General features: G+C 39.6%; 1 protein-coding gene across 1 annotated transcript; it reads left to right on the forward strand.

The window, feature by feature from the left end:
• Nucleotides 1-11,271: 11,271 nt before the first annotated feature.
• vma21 (vacuolar ATPase assembly factor VMA21) lies at nucleotides 11,272-17,484 on the forward strand. The gene is made up of 3 exons (XM_084352780.1): nucleotides 11,272-11,453; nucleotides 11,775-11,884; nucleotides 16,483-17,484. Exons 1-3 carry the CDS (start codon nucleotides 11,392-11,394, stop codon nucleotides 16,620-16,622), a joined length of 312 nt encoding a protein of 103 aa, XP_084208906.1. The 5' UTR covers nucleotides 11,272-11,391; the 3' UTR covers nucleotides 16,623-17,484.
• Nucleotides 17,485-22,730: the final 5,246 nt, after the last annotated feature.

Here is a 22,730-nt window from a genome sequence, read left to right on the forward strand (position 1 = left end):
ACTTATCCTTTAATGATGAAAAAGTCTCATGGTTTGTTTGTTTTTCCTTCAATGCAATCATCCAGAACCTTTTTATTGAATGTTTGGTTTAATTATCAAGGATTTAACGGTATTGTTTGGATTTTCTCTATCTTATGTAAATTGGGGCAGGTGCCAATCTGGAGACGCATTTCAGCTTCTGTTGAAGCTATTCAGAAGTTTCCATGCCACGTTTCATCCTCAGCATGTATGAATATCTCAGTCTCCTCCTCACTTGGACTGTAAGCTGTATTAATTCACCATGATGCTGTTTTACCCGCAGGCTTGTCTTCCGAGCAATGACGCCCTCATAACACACACTGGGGAGACTGTAGAAGCTTTCGCTCCGGTTTTAATTCAAGATAGAAGCAACAAATACCAGGAAAGAACACTGGTGTGTGTAATGGGAAAAAAATGAGTGGTTTGTTTGTAAAACGGTCTTTTAACTGTGTCAACTATAGTTTGTATCAGACTAAAAGGTTCAAATGCCCTTTCAGATCTTGATTATTTTGAAATTGCAAAAATCCTGAAAAGGGGGACAACAGATGACAAACAAAGCAAGTTCTTGTTCATTAAATGCCTGAGGGAGATGATACGCATCAGGAGCCAGAGATGTAATTTCGTGATAGTGCAAGTGTGCCTGAGCACATGTCACCCTAGCCGAGATGAGCTCTGACAGGCTTCCAGCATAACTTTCACCCGGCGAACAAACCTCACAGGGAGGCTCCAAGATGTCAGTGTGACACATTCTTGATACGATGCACTGTTACTGGTATATTAAAGAGATTACACATTCCTGGTGTCTAATTCGAAGAATTTATAAATATTATCAGAATAATTTAAGTTTTTGCTTTCAGATCCATTTTCTGATTTTTGTATTCTGTTGTGCTTCACTGCAGCTATAAGCTTGGAAAGGCTGCAGGCGTCTGACTAAATGAAACCCTCAGTGGATGATAAAAGATGCTGGAACAGAAATCTGAATCCACCATGGATCTTGGATCAGTACCAGAAACTCAAGCTGTTTCGTAGAGCCAGGTGCCATCAAGTTGCAGCGCAGCAAAACGGCAAAAACTGTTCAATTCTCCTTGCGATCGTACAAGGCAGTGTCTCTGATGTGGAAGAAAGAAGCAGCCCACATGCCAGTGCAAGGTCAGCTACAGATGAGTGGCTAAAGGGGCTCGAGGGAAGATGACAGTGTTGACTCTACCACACCAAAGCTTCACAGAGTAATGGTCGTGCTCCTCCCTCCTCGCCTTCCATTCTTTATTTTCTCTTTTTCCTGCTCTTTTGACCTTCATTTATTATTCTCGCTCTCTGCTGAACAGTGTTGGGTAATGTTACGGTAAAACCCCTTTCCGACTTGTACATATCGGCTTTATTGTCCGGACGGCGTGCAGCCAACTGTACCTTTGAATGTATTGACTCTACCATCTTTTTGTAGCCTTCTTTACAGCCCACAATCGATAACTCTGCAGCCTGATAATAGGAATGACAGACACAATATAACATTTACAGCTCTACAAAATGATAATATAACAATCTGACAGCAAACTGGGCAGAGGCATACAGTGTTAGGCACAGCTGTTTCAATGAATAACAATACAACGCAGGCTTTTACAGGGCTCTCTCACAAGCACTCATCCTCCAGGCACGTCTTGCATTTCACCATGTTTCCTTTCTTCACCCAAAAATTCAAAATAATGTGAATATTTTCACCTGCTCCTAAAGTATCGAATAGTTTCACATATTTGGAAATATAATTCTTTTGCTTCCCTGCTGAGAGTAATATATAAAGATCAGTACCACATACATCAGTACATGAAGTATGACGCTACAGCCAAAAGATGATTAGCTTAGTATAGTATAGCTAAGCTTAGCATACATGACTTTGTGGGTGGGCTACTTCTGGCTCAGCCCACCACTTACTTGAATTGGGTTAAAACGATTTAACTGTGCGTTTCTCAGAGACTTTCCAAATGTTACTAGGTCAACTGGATCAAATTCTGGGTGTGAAACAAGTCATTTTGGGGGGTTGTGATGCTCAAAAACATCTGTCCATCGTTTTACATCAGCTTAAAGGTGTTATTGATTAACAGTCAGCCACTACATGTGGCATTTCATCTCCCTCCTTCTACTGCATTCACGTCACAACAACGCCGTTGTTCGAATCATCTGCCACCTCAAGCGGTTGCTCACAAAGCTTGTTAGAAGCTGGAACCAACTCTCAGAACTCTTGCACAGATTAAAAAAAATGTAAAATAATTTGGACCTGACAAAGTGTTTTAAATTATTGATTCACAATCATAATAATGTTTTTTAAAGGAATTTAGGCACTTTTGTTCGACACTTTTCTACAAGCTCTTTAGATGTATTAGCCAATTTTTTAAAAATTATTTGTATACATAAAAATGTTATCAATATGACCTTTAATTCACAATGTAAGCTCATGGGGGAAAGTGTTTTTGGTGCCAGTGTGCGTTGTAAATATGTGGTTTGGCCAGTATGTCAAATTGACTTGTACACTTGCTGGGGGCTTGCGAGACAGAGGGGGAAACAGCCAGCCGGGATCACTCACTAATGAGCTCATTACAAAAAATAAGTTGTGGTAGCCTAAAGTAAAACCAAGAGAAAGATATTGCACACACCTCAGAAAACCATCAGATTATTATTACATTGTGTTAATGTTAATTAGTGAGTCTTAAGTGGAAAGAGCTGCTGTTTCCCTGTGCTTCCAGTCTTTAAACTAATTTAAGCTATGCTAAGCAGCTGATGTTGTATTATATTGATCTTATCTAAACAAATGTCAAACTTTTCCTTTAGAGGTCTATCTGTACATTTTCATGCAACTGAAAATATCCACTCTAAAATAAACAAATGATTTCTGATCCACAGTATAAAAACCCAAACATGGTTTAGCATTAAAGTGTTGGATAACTCGTGACACTAGATTAAGATATGTAGTGTCTTTGTAAAATAATAGCTGCCATTTGTAAAAATAGAAAAGACTGTGACACAACTCATATTGCTCGGTAGATAAATCAAAAAAACAACAGAGAGTCGAGGATGGATAGTTGAAATGACTGGTCTACCCACCCACCACGCTGTCTGTCATTCTGCCTGTGATTTAATATGAAGGGCAGTAGCTTGTGGAGACATTTTTCTCTCAGTATGTTCAAGGACGACGTGATCTATACATGTTGTGATATCAATCACAAGTCGTGATTTTATTTAGCAAATTCCAGATACATGTGTGGCTCTGTTTCCTCTTTATGAGAAATGTTTACAGTCCCACTCTGGTTTCTCTGTAACATTCGCTCCATCTTTTCGCTTTGGCTGCTACTTTGTGCCTCAGGTAAGCTTCAGCCAAGCCAAACCATAAATCCATATGCGCTGTCATGTAGGGATAAATCACAAGTATCATAAGTTATATCATATCTGTCGTCATATATCAGATTCATGGCGGGTATCCTCGTCTTATTTTTTTTGTAAATCTATCTGAGATCTGTAGTGCTCTTTGCAGCTTCTGCAGAATTTATTTCCCAGACTGGATCGAGAACAAAGGGAGCGAGGCATTAACTTAAATTTCTTTCAGGACATGATACTCTACTACTCCCACAACAGCCATGTTTTTTCTTGCTTATTTCCCCCTCCTCCTGAGTAGGAGAAGCCTCAAAGAAACAAATTCTCATTTGTGGGAGATAAAGATTATTTCCACAACAGTAGCCCACTGCCACTAACGTGGTTCTACAAAATAGATGAGGAATGAGGCATTATATAGCGCTGGCATGACATAATGGTTTATCGCCCGCTGGATGAAGCCAGACATAACTCCCCTCTGCACAGAGGAATTTCTACAGCTTTTGCACATCACTGCATTTTACAGCGGTGGGGTCTCACAGTGGGTCTGCTGCCCCAATAGCAAGTCTTCTAATGGATTTGTGCATTGGGTTCAGCACTGCCTGTGTTCTCATGCATATGATGTGTTCCTACATGTCCCAATGGGCTGTGGGTCACAATACTACCAGGAGGTTTGAGGTGTTGTGGGTCCAAGGAGGCCAATGAGAGCAGGGAATGTGGATGATTGAGATTATTTGCGTCAGTGTCTTTACACACAGAAGAAGGATTATAGATTCATTTGTCAGTGTTGAATTATTTCTCCTTTGCTTCAATATCGTCCCATGCTCCTTGAATGTTGACAGTGACTGAATTCAAAAAGTGTAGAGGTGGGCTATTGTCAGCTGTATAGCAGTACTTAAAGTACTACTTTTTGGATGCTGTCCTGAGATCAGATGTCTAAAAATTCAAACAGGTTTTATTAGAATGAAGTTTTGTTAGAAAAGGTTAACATGTGTCAAACTAGCAGTCAAGCTAGTTCATTTGAGGTGAAATTATTGGGTGGTGATGCTGAGATGGTTGTAACACTTTGAATCAAGTTTCATCGATATTTTAGAAACCTAAAGGTGTTATATTCAAACTTGACAGTGTTGGTGGCGGAGCCCCATTAATTCCTATGACAGCTGCTCAGTGGCGCATGAAGCCAAAATAGTTTGACCTCCCGGTTATAAAATGACCTTCGGTGTTGTGCGAACCCATAAAGGGTGCACACTAGAGACTTCCGCCGACAGAGCAAGCTAACTTCCGGTTTAGCATCTGGCTAACTTGAATGGGGATAAAAGTCCAACTTTTATTGGACCAAATGGAAAACTTACGATAGTCACCAGTAATTTTGCGGGGGTTACAGCCACTTCTTTCACAATGTCAGCTTATGAAAACAAGTATTTTTGGGCCCCAGTGCATCCCCTGACGATGTAATTACACTGTTTGGCCACTACGGAAGTTGTCTTCAACGCCTGGCAGTCTTCCTGGGGGCTTGATGAGGCCTTTAGCTAGCTAACTAGCAAAATTAGCCTTTCAGGATAACACTGGCATATTTTCAGGAATGTTATTATTATGCACTGTCTCTGTCAAATAAAGTAATAAAATGAAAAATTATCGTTTTTAATGATAATTGCATTCCAATAGTCAGTGGAAACGTGCTTGCATGAATTATGTATATATCAGAAAGAGGAGGACACATAAGACAGACGTTACTTTGACAACTGTTCCTGGTCTCCCCTACCAAAAATGTATTGTTTTTTTAAAAAGCACCAGCTCCACAGAAAAATAGCACATGTGAAAAATATTTTCTTTAGATAACATATCATCAAATTGTTAATACTGATGCAACAATACAGTGAGTACAATCTCTTGCTGTTGCTGCTGGAGGTGGAGCCTGTTTAAATACTTTATGTCCAGTTTGGCCGTTTAGTTCAGTGGTTCCCAACCTTGGTGTCAGGGGTTATGAGATTAATCTGGGCGGTTGTAAGAAGATTAACAAGGCTGGAAAGAAAAAGGAAACAGTTCTTCTATTGAAATTTGTATTATGTTTGGGGGGGATTTTCTCTAATATTGGCTTGAATTATGAAATGTTGGATAATTTAATCTTTTTGTGACTTAAATATTAATTTAAATGAAACCATGTGAGAAGATTAGAGGGGAAATCTCTTTTTGGTGGAACTGTGTAACTCACAGACATCTGAAACAACTGCACCGCTGGGTCACAATCAAAGAAGGCTGGAAACTTCTGGTTTTACATTCACGGGAAAGCATCGACACTTTAATAAGCTTATTTGCTTCCTCGCAGAGAGTTGCATGAGAAACAGCAAGCCTGGCTCTGTCCCCTGTGGTACGTAAAATATGTTAAAGTGCTCTCTGGGGTAAAAATGTATCACGACTTTCTTACCACTGGTGCCCTTTTATTTTTTCACCCCTTCCCCTTAAACATCCTGAGTCTGCCACTGGTTATGCTGAACTATTTCTCGGTCGGGACCAGTAACTTCCCGAAGTCTCTGCCAGTCTGGCTCATAACTCTTCATACACGAGATTGACGGTGTTAATTAATGACCTTTAGAGGTGTCAGTAGGCGTATTTTGTTACCAGGAAAGAGCCAGGCTTGCTGTTTACCGCTGGCTTCAGTCTTTGTAATGAGCTCAATTAGCCATATTTAGCATACAGACGAGAGGGTGATATCTGGTCATCAAACTCTCAGCAAGAAAGTTAACAAGAGTATTTTTGCTTGTTTAATGTAAAGCTGTAATCTGAAAAGAAAGTTATAACCCTATTTGTTAAATAGATGCAGTGGATTAAATAGCCTAAATATAGCACCTGTGAAATGTAATGGAGTTGAAGGTAAAAGTCAAGTACAAGTACCTTAATATTGTGGATACGTGCAGCACTTGCATTGAGGTACATGCTGTATTCCCCCCTCTGCATGGCACAAGAGGAAAACACTGGCACATAAAACTTGTCGACATGAATCCTCTCACCGTTAGCAGCGACTGACAGAACTATAAATAGCGCGTGACTATTTTTAAAGTGCTGTTTTATGCTTACTCTGATTTCAAATGGAAACCTCATTGACAGTAATAGTTCCCTGCCATACCGCCTTGAATGTCTCCCGAAGGACACCGCGCCGCCCGATCAAAACAACAGGTGTGGAGTGGGGGGCGCCTCGTGTTTGACAAGCAGTGCTGGTGACACTTGGAATGCAGAAGACATAGCTCGGGGAGCCCAGACAGAGCCAGCCATGGGAAAAACTTCCAGGAGGTCAGAGGTCAAGATCCATGAGGAAAGAGAAGCTAATATTGAACTTGCGATAGAAGACCTCTTGACCAGGTCTACACTGTTATTCCATTGAGAACACGACTGTTGTCAGGCTTCGATTTTAGAGGCGGTTGTTTTGTTAAAATTCACAATCCCACCATGATGGGGTGAACACGTGCGTCCTGTTTCTGTACCGACTTCGTCCTCTGTGGTTTATGGTTTATTCCCAAAGCTCAATGCAATAAAGTTTTTAAATTAATTTTTAGTTTTGCATCTGTATCCAGAGAAAATAAAGCGCTGTGTATATGCAAGTGTACGGAGAGGATGTCATTTTGACCCTGAGTAATTACTGATGACTTGTTTATGAAAAGAGGTTGCTGTTTATTTTAGAAGTATTTCTACCTCTAATGATCAGATGTTTTTCTGTACAGCTTGAAGAAAGGGTTGTAATTACTTGTAGGACGGATACATTTTTAAAACAAACAAACTGAACTCTACGACCGTATCACAGTGCAGAAAGACACGTGCAATCTACTCATGGACGGAGGGCTTGTGCTCGTTATGGGACTGATGTAATCGTCATAGTTTTGGCTCTTGGTTAGTTATTTCCTGTTTTATTTTGTAGTTATATCCGCTTGTGTCTTGTCCTCACGCTTCCTGCTCACCTGTGTTCCCAGTGTTCTGCTTCCCTCCTGACTTCTCCGCACCTGTCTCACATCAGCCCTGTTAGCTCTGCCCTGTTTCCACTGTCTCTCCATCGGCACCTCATCCCCTTGTTCGTTTAGCTTGTACATACTGTGAGCCCATGTTGCTCCCTCACTCTTTGCTGGTTTGTCTGTTTCCATCCACACGTTGCCTGTGACTGCTCCCTGTGTTCCTGATTTGTTCCTCATGTTTTTTCTGGTTTGTTTTTAGTTACGTATTTCTCTTCGTTTTTTTTTTTTTTTCTTGGACTTTCCTTTGCCCGTGCAGACATCAGCTCATGAAAGCTTGCTTTTTGTTTTTCGACCTGCTTGCCTCTCTGACTTCTGCATCTGGTTCCTCTTTTGTAACATGTGACAGTAAACATCAACGGCGCGAAACTGCTCACAACAAGGTCCGTAGATTATCTCGAGTCACCGGGTCACGCTTTCTAGAGACGTTGCTGTATTTTTGGGCACTTTAAGCACCATTATATTTTGGAGACGGCAGACATCTCTGAGGTCGCTACTTTAAGAACTCATCAACTCACACCAAAATAAGCTGGATGGATAAAAAGCACTTCAGGTAAGAGGAAAAATATTTGGAGGTGAAGTGCATTTTATCATTCATAAAACAGTGTAAAATTCACATGCAGTCCCTTCAAATCAGCATCGAATTGGATGCTTTGACCACAAAATAAATAAATAAAATGAGTGGCCTATTACATAATCTGAATATATTGTTTTTAGGTACCGTTATGTTCAAGGCTTTGGCACCAAAGCCTGTTAATAATAACAACATTCCTAATACTGTGTATAAACCATGCCTCTGCAAATTTTTGATATTGACAGATGTTTTGTTAACATCTGTACTCACGATGTCTACATGTGGTTCTGTTGAAAGAAAAGACGTGAACACATTATTTGTGTGTAAGTGAAGCAAGGTGCAGAAACCTCTCTCCCGTGCTTCCTGTCTGTCTCCAGTGTGCAACGTCCAACAAAACAAAAAAGGCAAAAACATGTTTTTTTTACAATTGTTCTTGGCGGATCATCCAGCAACATATTTAAGATTAAAATGATTCAGCGTGACGATCCTCTGCCTCTGCAGAGCAGCTGACGTATGGGGCTTTTTGTAGGAGTAACTACTCGGGAGTGAAATTGCCACAGAAAGCAAAAATGATTATTTTGAACACACATCACTGAATTGTTCTTACTGGATCTGGCTGGTCCCTTCTGAGAGTCCTTTCAAATGAAATGTGTTTTTTGGGGGGAACCTGCTGAGCGTGGAACCGGTGAGAACAAAGCCAACTGGAGCAGAAAGTGCCACTCCTTGACACTCAGCCGGGGAGACTTCAACCAGAAAACACAGTCAGAGCACGACACTAAATGTATATAGTTGGCACGAAATGGACGAAATGGCTCTCTGTTACATCTGCAGTTTAATATGAAATAGTCTACAGTGTTACATTATTCAGGAAGGTTGGGTGTTCGAGCACACACTGCACATGTTATTTGTGCGAGTACAGCCGCTAGGGACACTGAGGTCATGTCATGTCATGTTATATCACCAAAGATGTAACTTAAAACTGCAATAAATGACCCTTGAATAATGAACTCACATGTTTAAATCCATCATTTTACAGCCTAGATATGGGAGCGTAAAATAATGGAGACTGATGAGCGAGACATTTTTTAGACAATGGGAGGATTATATATTAACTGTTGAAAAAGCTTTCTATGGTGTGTTTGAGTTCAAGGGTAATGATTATACATGCACCCGTACATTACACAGCTCCTGATTTAATTTGTAAAAGCCATTTACTTCTTATCATTAAAGGGTAATTCCCCCAATTTTAAACATTTAAGGGGAGTGCTACTTCATATATGAGAAAGTAATTTAAAGTTTTGTGGCTCCAGAGGAAGCTGCATCTAATATGATAAATTGTCTCCAGTGATGTCACTCAGTGGGTGTGTTGCATTGTGGGTAATGTAGGCTTGGTATCAAAAAGCAGTCCACTAGTCTTCATTGCACTCCTATTACACTGCTGGACTCATTACAGTTTAGAAACAAATGATCAGAATTGATGCAGCAGAACCAGAAATATCCCCCTTTTAATTGCTGCCTATATTACCCACAATGCAACGTAGCCACTGAGTGACATCACTGAAGGCAATTTAGCAGATTACATGCAGCTTTTCTCTGGAGCAAAAAAAATGGCTTAAACTACTGTTTTCACATATGCAGTGGGACTCCACATTTTAATATATTAAATTGTGGAGTTCAGGTTGCTTTTCTGAAAACTTGACAAAGTTAACTAAACTATTAAAATATTATGTGGGGCCAATTTGACCATTCCCTGGTATATCAGAGTGCTTCTGCACCAAAGAAAGAGGCCGAGCTGACTCAAACTTATTGAAAAATCTGCTTTCCCGAACATGACAGGCTTGTTTTTGTGGCTATTTTTACCCATTACATTGTTTATTTAGTGAAAAAAGAAAGGCAGTGATCAATCCATAAAAAAGCCTAAAGTGCTCCTGAGAGCAAATATTCTAAATAAATAGCCCAAAGAGGATTCAAATTGTATCTGTCAAGGACAAAGAAGACATTTTATCATGCTGATTTAGACACTTCGATTGTACTGTGGGTCACCTTGGACAAAAGAGGTTATATTGTAATGCAATCTTCCTACATCTATGGAAAATCTGCAGGACAAAAAGAAAACAGGCTGAAGGCACTGCACACATTTGCTTTACCCACAGTCATGTTCACTTGGGACTTGTAGGCGTGTACAGAGTTTGCTCAACTAACATATTTTAATTGGCACATGTTTTTCTTTTTTTTTTAATTTGGCCTATTTAAAAAACAAAGGCGACATTTGTATTCATTTCAGATGACAAGAGTTTAATTTCTGTATTTGATGACCGTATGTTATTGGCATATTATTATAACATTTCACAAGTGTTTACTTAAATAATATTTTATATTGAATTAAAAGCCTTAAATATGGAGATTGGTTAATACAATCGAGTTGTATAAAAGAACGTTAAGCGTTACTTTATGAAGCCGCAGCCCCAAGTTGAATAAAAATGTTTAAGATCCTTGCTATAAACACTTTTATTATGATAATGTGTTAAAATGTCAGCTTTTTTTCTTTTTCTTTGCCATTTCATAAGAAGAAGTTAGAATTAAATTAACATACGATGCGATATGTAAGAATTGGGCACAATTGAATTCATACTCAAAAAATAGGGGCAGCAGCAGAGCAACCGCTAACTGCTGCTAACTATAGCTGCTAACTAAAGCTGCTGCTAGCTAGTTAGCTTACAGCACAGGGAAAATGTTGGTGTTTACACTGCTAGTGCAGGAGTTTTAACTAGCAGGTTAGCATGCTAAACATGCTATGCAACACAAAACTTAGAGGTCTCTAAGATTTTGCATCCAAAACCTATTGTTATAAAATAAAAATTATCAAAAGTTTATTAAGCTGTACCCTTCCTTACAATAATGAAATACTTCTCACATAGCCTATTGTTGGTTGTTAACACTAATCTAACAATATATAGGCTTCTACAACATGTGATGTGTATGTTTGTACTTTTGAATACATACATTAATGATGATCATAATAATACTTATGTACTTGCACTCAGGTAAGACATTGAATGCGGCACCTTTACTTGTAATGGGGTATTTTGATTGTTCTTTTACTTGAGCAGGGGATCTGAACACTTCCTCTATCACTGACCCTGCCAGGAAACTCTAAAAACAAAGGACACACATTGCTTGAGTGTTGATAATTCTACATAAATCAACAACATCATCTTAAAAATACATTTTATCTCTGCAGGACATGAACCAGGCTCCCACTCTCGCCTTAAAGTGTAGCCTCGCGAGACTAATTGGCGTCGAACGTTGTCATGTGACGACCCCATGACCCAACGCGGAAGAGGGGATTTCAGCAGCGACAACATAACACAGACGGGGAAGCGCTGACCTAAACCGATTCAATTTACCCTTTATATCTTTATCTCGCCTCCCATCAGCCCAGCAATGGACGGATCTGTCAGAGCAGCTTCAGACGCCGCAGCCGGACCGCCGCCTTATTACAGAGGGTGAGACATAAATCAGCTACTTTAAACCAACGGCTAACCTTAGCTAGCTAGCTTGCTAGCAAGCTTGACGCACTAGCTTGTGTCTGAGGAGAGATGCATGGCCTCAGACACCCCCGTCCTCCCTGTGCTCCTTGATGCTTACCATGTGCCAGAGTTTATAAAAAGCGTTTATTGAGTGCGGCGTAATGCGTGAACACAACATTAATCACCGCCAAGGGATATCCGCACATCAGGCGTCTGCATGTTAACAGTCGTGTTGCTCCTCAACAGTAAGGTCGCTGTCTCGACTCTGCTGACTCACTGACTTCTGTGCTCCTGCAGGAACGAAGGATCCCTGGTTTCAGCCCTCAAGACACTGCTGTTCTTCACCGTCCTCATGGTCACGCTGCCCATTGGCCTCTACTTCGCCACGAAGGCGTACGTCTTTGAGGGTACGGTACACAACACTACCTTGTTTGTGTTTGCACTTCGCAGCCTGATGACAGAAACTTGGATGAAAGAGGGATGTTGAGCTCCAACTGCCCTTTGCATCTAGAGATAGATAAGATTGCACTTTATTTATCCCTTGGGAAAGAGATGTGAAGAAGCTGCTGTTCAAACCAGTAGAAGGTACAAGTATGATCAATAAATAAACACAGGGCTGCAACTAATGATTGTTATGCTTATTGATTAATCTGCAGATTATTTTCCTCTTTAATCAGTGAATCGCTTGGTATATAAAATGGGGAAAAAAGTGAAACATGCTCATCACAGTTTCCCAATTTCATTAAAAAAACAGCAAATGTTACTTCACAGATGCAGGTATCAATAAATAGGTTCTCTTTGGATCCAAGGACATATCATGAAGCCAAAAAAAGAGAGAGGTTATACTTATACTTGCTTTGTGATCATTAAGTCATAAAATAACAAGTCACCATTAAATAAATGGGCTTGTCAGGCCCTGATGAAGACTAGGGGTGGCGGTCGGACAAAATATCAATACAGCAATATATCACAATACTTCCTCTTCAGATGCGATTATCGATGCACTGGCGCCAAATATCTTTATTTTTAATAAAATATGTGGCACATGAATGTTGATAAACATGGACCATGGACAAGTTGCAGTCAGTGTTTGTGATAAAGAGGCACTAAGCTAAGACTCGGTGTACTTTTTGTCAGTGCTTCATCTCTTAGTGTCTTCTTTGAAGCCGACACCACAATACAGCGAATAAATACATATTTCCTGCACCTTTCCTTTTTAGTGGTATTTAGTATTCTTCATTGAGACAGATATCGTCATATATCATTAGATGATTGTCTTGCATTGTATCCATTATCACAGAATCGCTCATATTGTGATACTATAGATATCACAGGCATTGTATCGTGAATCATATTGTATTGTGAGTTAGTCTGTGATTCCCAACCCGAATAAAGACCCTGAGTTGAACTGTGCAGGTGCTAAGCCTATTTATGAATTTTTAATTTTTGCAAAGCAGTGTGCCATGTAATTTTAGGTTATGACTTATCAATCGCAAAGTACAAGTCTTACCTCTCGCTTTGTAATAGTCTTTGTAATATTCAAGAATCAATACATTTATACACAGAAATGTATCCCCCAATGGCTCAAAAAGTGGCTTTCATTCCTAACTTTATTTCTGATGATGGCATTGATTATATAGAGGTTATGTAGGTGATAGAGGAAAATAATCCTTTCATGGTATACATTGTTAGTTCAAAAAGATATAGTAGATAGATAAAGTCTAAAACGCTCAGGAAGTTCAATCAAAATGTGATGAAGGTGCTCCTTGGTGAGGAAGAGAAAAATCCAAGGCACTCATCTGGCAAATAAAGGTTTGAAAGCCTTTATTTAGATGTAATTTCATGCTTAGATTCTTCTAAGGGGGATTACAGGGATTGACATAAGTATTGAGCCCCCTTGGACTTTTACACAATTTGCAGTGTTACAACCTGAAATTCAAATTGATTTTTTGGGGGGCTTTTTGCCATTTGATTAAAACAACATGCATAGCACACCAACAATAATTAAGACAAAAACATCTGCTGGATGAAGTATTCACCCCTTTAAGTCAATAATTTAGCTGCAATTACAGCAGCAAGTCTCTAGTGGTATGTCTGTACCAGCTTTGCGCATCTGTACACTAAAATATTTGCCCATTTTTCTCGGCAAATTAGCCCAAACTCGGTTAGACTTGATGGAGACGGTCTGTGAACAGCCGAGGCTTGCCACTGATTCTCAGTTTGATTGATGCGTGATGTGCTGTTTGACTCAGCCATCGTAAGACTTTAACATTGTGTGCCTCAAACCATTCCAGTGTAACTCTGGCCGTATGCTTAGTGTCACTGTCCTGCTGGAAGGTTAAACTTCGCTCCAGTCTCAAAACAGGTTTTCTTCCAGAATTGCCATGTATTTGGCTAAGGGCTTTGTCCAGGGCTCCATATCAGCAGCACCAGCCAAATACTGGTAAAATATGCAATTGGCTCCTAGATTTGCTTCACTCATCAGGCACTAAAACAAAGGTAATCTATTGAGGGGCTGGGGACATTCGAGCATTCACTAGACATTTGGCCGTGGCGATTTTGCACCATGGCTGTGCAATATGATCATTATGATAGAGCACAGTGATGTGGAATATTGGCAGTTCAGGTCGGTCTTCACTTGATGAAGAAAAGAGTGAACTCGATATGAGTTTCATACAAATGGACATCTGTCGACAGAGAAGATCTTTGTATACATAGACACAGCAACACCACAACATTTGCTCAGCTTTATACAGTGTGTATAAAGCTGAGCAATCTCTTCCAGGCACGTCTCATCTGTACTTCCAGGTTACATAAGTATGCCACGTGTGAAGTACAGTGTGTAACCATATTAACACACAAACATGTTTATGAGACACAGACTCAAACAGTCCCATATGATCCTAAATTTCTCCCACACACATGTTCTGTAGATTCAATTAATAATTTAAATAAAATCACAACATGAAAAAAGATGATTTCTCATATCTCAACAAATAAACTCTTGCTTTGAGTATTTTGTTCCTCGTATTTACAACCTGTGTACAAAATATGAAATATCAATGTGCAAAATATAAAAAGGTTAATAGAAAACACTGTTAAAAGAGTCAAGTGATGTTACTGTGGCAGGGACAAGGGAGGTTTATTCACAAACTACTTAAATCTGCCCGCTTCAGTTCTCCTTCCCAGAGAAGCAGAACAACAGAATCAACAATAAATCAACAATTTATTTTGTCTATCGTCAATCTATCTTTATATTGCACAGCCCCACTTCAGCTTCATCTATCTTGTCCTCCATCTTGACCAGTTTCCCAGGAACTGCTGATGAAATCATCTCCACAGCATGATGCTGCCACCACCATGTTTCACTGTGGGGTTGGTGTGCTCAGGATGATGTGCACGGTTGGGTTTCTGCTAAAACATAGTTCTCTGCACCAAGGCCAAAAAGTTCAAGTCTGGTCTCATCTGACCAGGCCTCCTTTTTAACATGTCTGCTGTGTCTCCCTCATGGCTTGTGACAAACTCCAAAAGGATCTTCTCGTGTTGTTTTTTTATTTTTTAAATAACCGCTTTCTTCTCCACACACTTGCGTAAAGGCCAGGGGCCACATTCATAAAGCTTTCTTGTACTAAGAGTTGATCCTAGTGACAAAACTCTAAGAAAGCTCTGAGAATTATAATGTTTTGTAAGAAGTTTTCCTTAAAATAAAAACTAGATCCCGGTAAAATAAAAAAGCTATTCACAAAGCATCTTAGCTCTTAAAAGAGCTTGTAAGGTGAACATCGGTCAGAAGTAGGGAGGAGGCCTTTTAAGAGCCTTAGGAGTTTCTTACGCAGAGGAGAAAATAGTGACAAGACAAAAAGGAGAAATATTCTCCAAATGCTGAATGAGAATTAGTTAATGAAACGCTTCAGTTTAGGTCGTGCAGGGATTTTGTTGTTGATCAGCCAATCACAGCTTTTAAAAGAATGTGTCTCACATAGCAACTGGGTCAACCACGCCTCCTCAAAGAGATAAAAGTTTCTGTCTCGTCCTCACTCAGTTGCTCTAAGAGGTTTCCTGAGTCACTCTTCAGGCTGGGACTCCCTGATAGGAATTTTTAGGCTAAGTGATGTTTCCATCAGCCTCTCGGTTGCTTCTTTGATAAATATCCACTTACTTCAGGCAGACTTTCTCTTGGTAGTTTTGCTGTTGTGCCGTATTCTTTCCATCCTCTACTGATGGATTTAACAGCGCTCTCTGAGATATTCAAAGCTTGGGTTATTCCTTTTGCACAACCCAACCCCACTTTGTACTTCACCACAATAACATCCCTGCCTGTCCTGTTTGATGAGCTCCTTGGTCGTCATGATTCTGTTTGTTTGGTAATGTTCCTTAACAGACTGGGGCCTTCAGAACTGGTGTATTTATAGTGAAATTAAACTGCACACATGTTGACTAATTATTGTTTTTTTTATCTAATTCTGTGACTTCTGAAGGCAAATAGTTGCACTTGATTTTAGTTCAGGGTTTCAAAGCAAAGGCAGTGAATACGTGTGCACTCAAAACTTAATAACTCACAATTATTATTAATGATTTCATCTTGATCCATCACAAACAACCACAGTGAAACATTTTAATTTGCCATTTGTAAAGTTAGGACATAATGTGGAGAAGCCCTAGTGGGTGGTGAATTCTTTTGCAAAGACTCACATATACATAAAAATAATTGTGGGTACTTTATTACATTTACTGGTCTGTAAATCTGATTTTGTCATGAAGCTGTCCTGCTAATTGGTTTATTAAATTGCCCTCAATGGCCTAATGCATATATCGAATTAATCATCTCATGATAATCATCATGTTGCCCGAAACTACCGAAGTGTTAAATTGAAGTGAATGAAAGATGCAGATGTTTAAGCTTCACATGAAAAATGACAGACACTCCTGTTTGTTTGTGTGTGTTTTTTTTGCAGTGTAATGCATTTTCTGATCACGGTTAACTCCTCTCCACCTCCTCTTGCAGGTTCGATGAAGATGTCGAGCTCTGACAGCTACTTCTATGCAGCCATTGTCGCAGTGCTCGCCGTGCATGTGGTTTTGGCTTTGTTTGTTTACGTGGCCTGGAACGAGGGCACGCCTAAAGGGAAGGGCAAAGACGATTAAGGCATGTCCTTATCGGCTCATAAGACCGCGGGAGATGGACAGACGCGGGCATGGATCCACAGCCCCCCCACCATGGGCTCCAGCACTAAACTCAGCACCATCTACCAACCAGACTGTTAGGGGATCTGGTTTGCTCTTAGGCTTTAACCCGAGGTTAAAGCGGGAAACTGTTTTATTATTCCCTGGCATGGGGGAGTGGAGGCTGCTGGGTGTGTTTTTTCACCAGCCTCAGCAGGCCCGCTATTTCGACTTTTTTGTTCTCTGAAAATGTTACTTTTGTTGACATAGGACGGCCCCTATTTTTAAGAGGCTTTGTTATAAGCTGCCATTTGGCTAAAGGCTATAAGTCCCGTCACAGTGAAGAGTTTGTCATGTAGGAAAACATCTTGGGTGCTCACACACACACACGCTGAATTTTGTGGGTACGAAGGATTTGATTCGTTCTCCATCCATTCTGTGAGAGTTCATGCTCGTGAATAAATTAATCTGTCCTCAAATTTCAGTTCTTATCTGCATACAATTTAAAGATGACTCTTAACTTCATTATAACCCCGTAGTGTGCTTGCCTTTCATGCTGTATTTCAGATCAAAATCATTGTGATGTCCCTAAAATAATCAGATTCATCCGTTTGTCCTCGTAAACAAGTGTTTTTCTTTCTGTTTTTAAGAGTTTGTGAAGTGTAGCTCAGTGATACTTTTTGATCTTTAAATTAGTGAAATTGTTGCAAGATTAAATTGTATTTAAAGGAGTGTTTTGTATTGAAGATGTTTGGTGGGTTTGAGGATACAGATGTATGTGAAGTTGGTGTGATGCAGACGAGAATGTTGAGTTACTTTAATAAACTTGAAAATTCAAACTTTATAGTTGTCTAAAATCTTTTCAGAGGCTTTATCTTTGTTATTTAATGAAAATGCAGTGGTATTTATTTTTTCTAAGATTGTGGACTATATTGTCCATGATACGGACAAAAACAGGTTGATGTCATTCTCTTCAGGCGTCCTACTGTATATGCTATCTTTGTAAATTTATAATACCAGTAAAATAAGCCGTCTTACGTTGAAAAAGTTTGGGGTCGAAAATGTGTAGCTTCAGCTTTCCAACACATAAAATGCATCAGTGTCTTAATAAAATTAGATTTCTAACTTTAAGATGCGATAAAATCTAGGATAAACCTTTTAAAATGAGGTCTGCGTGTGATTAACAGGCTGTATCACACAAGAGGCTTTGACTTTCCCTACCATCTGCTGTGTGAGCCACACCAAAGCAGAACGTGCGCACCGAGATGAACGTGTGTGTGCATGCATTTATTTACCTAGAGACTTTCTTTCCGAAGGATGTCAGCTTAGTTTTATTCGTGCAAAGTCAAAATCAGCTGAAAACAAATGGATGTGGAAGTGAGTGGAGGCACTGTGTTTCTGTCTTTGTCATAGACAGATTTGTTATAGTATTTGTCCCAGAGGCAAATTCAACTGTCACAACAGAACAGACAGTTTAGTTGTTTTTGTAGGCAGGCATGCAACGACATTATGTTTTGTGACTCTTGGAGACCAGCAGCAAGAGAAGTAAGATAAAAACAATATAAATATTAACGCACATCTCTTGAACTCTAGCTTACGCTACGTGTTTTCATTGTTTTTATAATATTTTTCTCATATTTGATTGCCAGTATATGCTTCTTCACTGGCACTACTTGCTTTTATCTTCATGTTATATTTTTTCACATGTATAACCGATATACCAGGGCAAATTCTATGTGTGAAAACCTGCCTGGCATGAGCTTGTTTGCATTAAAGGAGACATATTCTGCTCATTTTCAGGTTCATAATTTTATTTTGGGTTACTACTAGAACAGGCTTACATGCTTTAGTGCTCATAAAACTAATCAGTTTCCTCATACTGTCCAGTGCTGCAGCCATCTGTCTGGAGCGCTCTGTTTTACTGTAGCTCCTGTCTCTTTAAGGCCCGCCCCCTCCTGAATACCCAGTCTGCTCTGATTGGTCAGCTCACACACGCCTGACCCAGCACAGCTAACAACAACAAAGCAGCTGCGCTAATTCAATTCGTACATGCCAAATTAACAGCTAGGTATAAAATAGGCAAATGTTTAACATGGTGATGTAGTGTGATGTCACAAAGTCACGGAATTAAAAGCCGGACTAAGAAATGGGCAGCTATTATAGGTTTCTCTTCCTCCTGCTCCTGTTTTATCCACGGGATGTCTCTATGTATAGTTGGTAAAAGTGTATAATGTGTCCTCTACTGTTTTTTTTGGAAATTATACACTGAAATGAGCAAAATAAATCCAATATAAATGATTAAATAAATTAATAAATGCACCTGGATGAGGCAGGTAGACAGTGACAAATTAGACAAGCCTGAGATGCAAAAAACACATTTCTGTAGTGAGAACTGTTAAAATTGATTCCCTGAATCATTCACTTTCAAAGCTGAATGCACCTAAAGACATTTTACTGAGATGTGCACGGGAAAAAGATCACGTTTCTAAATTGATTACCCTGATTGGTCCGGGCCTGGTAGAGATTATAGTGAAAAGGATCAATCATGTGGCCACAGCAACTCAAGCTTTCTCTCCAGTCTGCTGAGACAACAGCTCATGAGCTACCTTATTGACTTCTGCAGAGTGTCTCAGCTGTCACTTGGTGGCAGCAAACAGTCAGCCACTTCCCACAAACAACACAACATGGAAGCCAAGACAAGAACTGACAGATGCCAAGCCATAATGACGTTTTCTGCCTCAGAAACCATGTCAGCAGCTGAGTTCTGTTCATTTTCCTCTGTGCCGTGTGCCCCCCTCTCTCTCTCTCAGTGTAGCTCGCACACTGTATTCTGCAGAGTTTGGGTGCTGGAGCTGTGCAAGTCTGTATTTAGTTTAACGAGGCTGGTGTTTGGTGATGATGAGGTGACAGGCCTGCAAGCAATCAGACTGATTCAGTCAGCAAACATCACAAGCCTCGCCTTCATCTGGCTGATATTTCATAAGCTTACACTCGCGGTGACACAAAGTTGATGCAAGGGCAGGCTTTGCTTCTGGCTCTTTGTCATTTATCGCGCATTAGCAGGTTGGGTGCATAGTGTCAGTGTGATGAAAAAAACAAAACAACAGGCCGGAGAGCACAGAACACTGCACTGGGTCAGGGATTAAATAAACACCACAACAACACTCCTTGACGACTTTATTATTCGTCCTGCCTGTCCCAAAATACACAGTCTTGGGTACATATGACAGAATTTAACAAATTAGACAGATATATGAATATACATCATAATAACTACTCAGTTATCTACCAGCAAGATGGAAATTAAAAGTGACTGCGTCTCTGTGACTTGAATTTCCTTTGCCCAGCAGATGGCATGCCGAGCAGACACAACGCTCAGAGAGCAGCTCCACAGTGTTTGAGTAAAAGTGAAGGGAGAGGGCAGTAGAGTACCGTGCTGCAGCTGGTGGAAAATTATGTGAACACACCACAGGGTACAAAAAGAATAAAGTGATAGAATAACTCATCTGGACACATAAAATTATATCCACCATTAAGCATAACCAAGGCAGCGCTTTATTGTGTTGGTCTGTGCTGTTATTTCCCAAGAAACTCTGCTCAGGTGCTTCTGAGAAGATAATTACAGGTCTAAAACACGAACACTGGGGGATTATTGTTTTATCTTATTTATTATTCATTCATCCCAAACATAAAACCCAGTAAATAAAGGTTATGTAAATACAGATTTTATGAAGATCTGTAGAAATATCCTCAGTCTTGACACTCTTGTTTGGCCGTGCCCTACAATTAAAAATACTCTATGACATAATCAAATATGTCTTTAGTTAACCCTCATAGACTCCAAACGCATTGCTGACATTTATTACATTTCACTGTGTTTTGTTTGCGGGGGTGTTTTGCTGCATTCAAGTGTAGATCGTGTTTTTATAAATATAGATGTTGGATTACGCCATCAGAGTTTTGATTCAACTGAAAGTAATCGGACGACTATTGGCCCCTTCAGAGCATTTTTTACATCCGCTCCTAGCTTCTTTTTGTATCTGAGAATTCAAAAATTGGCTCCTCATCACTAATGATTAAGTTAATCAACATAAGAACCCACTAGACAATGTTTAAGAGGCACTAAAACTCAAGTTTTTAGGGACTGTACAACAATTCTTGTACAGTCAGAAGAAGGAAAGAGTGGTGGTTATATAGTTGGGTCAAAACTAGTAGTTAAGATGCTTTTATTGTGCATTTGTTTCAAATGTAACACTTTTTTTTAAAAGTACAAATGAATATCAGCTTAACAATTGAAGGGGAAAAGTTGAAGCTTTTAAAAATGTCCCTCAATGTCATAATAACTTGTAAGTTATTATAAGTATGTCCCCCTTTTGCTTTAATGGCAGCATGCACTTGACGGACTCCACAAGTTCGTGTTAAACCTGATGAATCATGTTATCCCAGCATGATTTTACAACACTGAACATTTATGGGGGGCACTCGCAGACTGAGTAAGCCAAGTATTTTATGACATCACAAGAAGCTCTTTGGAACACAGTCAGATCATGCTGGGATCGCAAACTTGTGGAGTCCTTGCCAGCTCGATTACTGGCCATTAAAACAAAGGGAAATGCGCAATACTAAGATATTCTGAAACCCCCGGACATTATTAAAGATTCAACTTTTCACTCAAATTGTTAAGCTGATATTGTCATTAGCAATAAAAAAAATATGACTGGAATAATCATGTTATTTGCCAAAGCATATTTTGCATGCAGTACGCATTACTGAGAACAAGGTGAAGGGGGGAGCATAACAATCATATCAGCATCTAAAATTCTTTGTAATGTGCATGTTTAGTTTTTAAAGGCTAATTTAATTTTACAAATTCAGTTATATTACTTTTCTATCTTGCGTGGAGAGTGTTGCAATTTCCCTCATAGTTACGGAGAGGATCCAAAGAAAACACTGATAGCACTGGAGAGGGCCTTTTAAAAAGTGAAACACAATGTTCAGACCCTCTCCCTCCCCCTCAAATAAACTGCAATGAAATCAGCACTCTTCACTTCACAGAGCTACAAAATACAAAAGCTAGCACTGATCAAAGATGAGGCAAAAAAAAGAAAACTGCTTCATGTCGTCTGATGTTAACAAATCACAGTTTTATCGTGTGATTCAGATTAAGCTCCAAGCCTTAAAAATACAACGTTCTGCATGGTGTGGCAGTCTGATATTAACTTTTGTAGCTACATATAATTTATTGTAACATGCTCTATAACTTCAAAAATGCGCTACGCTGTTTGTCTTCTTTAATGAGCTGACTCTCTGATGCGACTACAATTTGAAGTGTTGGCCTTAACACTAAAAGGATTTCATTTCAAAGTGCTGGATGTCCATCTACACCCATAACTCACATCGATTCATCCGTCAGCGTCTCAAAAACACATATAAGCCTCGTCTCACAGATGATCACTTTATTATATTTTAAGATGATGTACGCCTCTTTGAGTAACCTTCATGTTTTATTTTCATTTGGAAAAATAGATGTGACATTTTTTAGAATGAGACTGTTCTGGTTCACTTACTGATTTATGGAGCTATACGTTACCAATAATACTCCTGACTGTTTCGTCTGGGAGATCTGAAACATAGACTATTGTTTCTGGCATTGCAACACTCCAGAGGAAAGAACAGTATGCCAAGACTATACTCAATCATTTCTTCACACTTACAGAAACTTAAGTTTCAGAAACTTGACTCCTTTGTTTTTAATACTTTTAAGTTAAAAGTCTATTTGTTCTTCCCTTGACGCATCCAGCACTGACAGAAAATCACATCAGTCCAAAGGTATGAGAGCGTTTCCTCGTCATGAGCGCGCTATGTCATTAATTTCAAGGTTTCCATACCAGGGCTGCATGTGTGTGCTGTGCTTTCCTGGCACGGACAAGAGTAAGATGTGCATGTGTGGGACATGCAGACAGCAAAGGCTTTACACATGACATGTTTATTCCCGCTCGAGCCCGTCGGTTTTTAACTGTTGAAATGTTTCTGTGGAGATACTAATGACTCAAATTACACCCGATTCTAATTTCAGAGATACGGCGTTTC

The sequence above is a fragment of the Pagrus pagrus genome (assembly GCF_965226575.1).
Source record: "Pagrus pagrus genome assembly, chromosome: 5".
NCBI lineage: Eukaryota > Metazoa > Chordata > Actinopteri > Spariformes > Sparidae > Pagrus > Pagrus pagrus.

Bases quoted from the DNA above. Each gene is read 5' to 3' on its own strand.
- vma21 (XM_084352780.1), top strand. From the start codon at position 11,392: ATGGACGGATCTGTCAGAGCAGCTTCAGACGCCGCAGCCGGACCGCCG. The intron at 11,454-11,774 runs GTGAGACATAAA...GTGCTCCTGCAG, and splicing joins CCGCCGCCTTATTACAGAGG to GAACGAAGGATCCCTGGTTT. The intron at 11,885-16,482 runs GTACGGTACACA...CTCCTCTTGCAG, and splicing joins GAAGGCGTACGTCTTTGAGG to GTTCGATGAAGATGTCGAGC.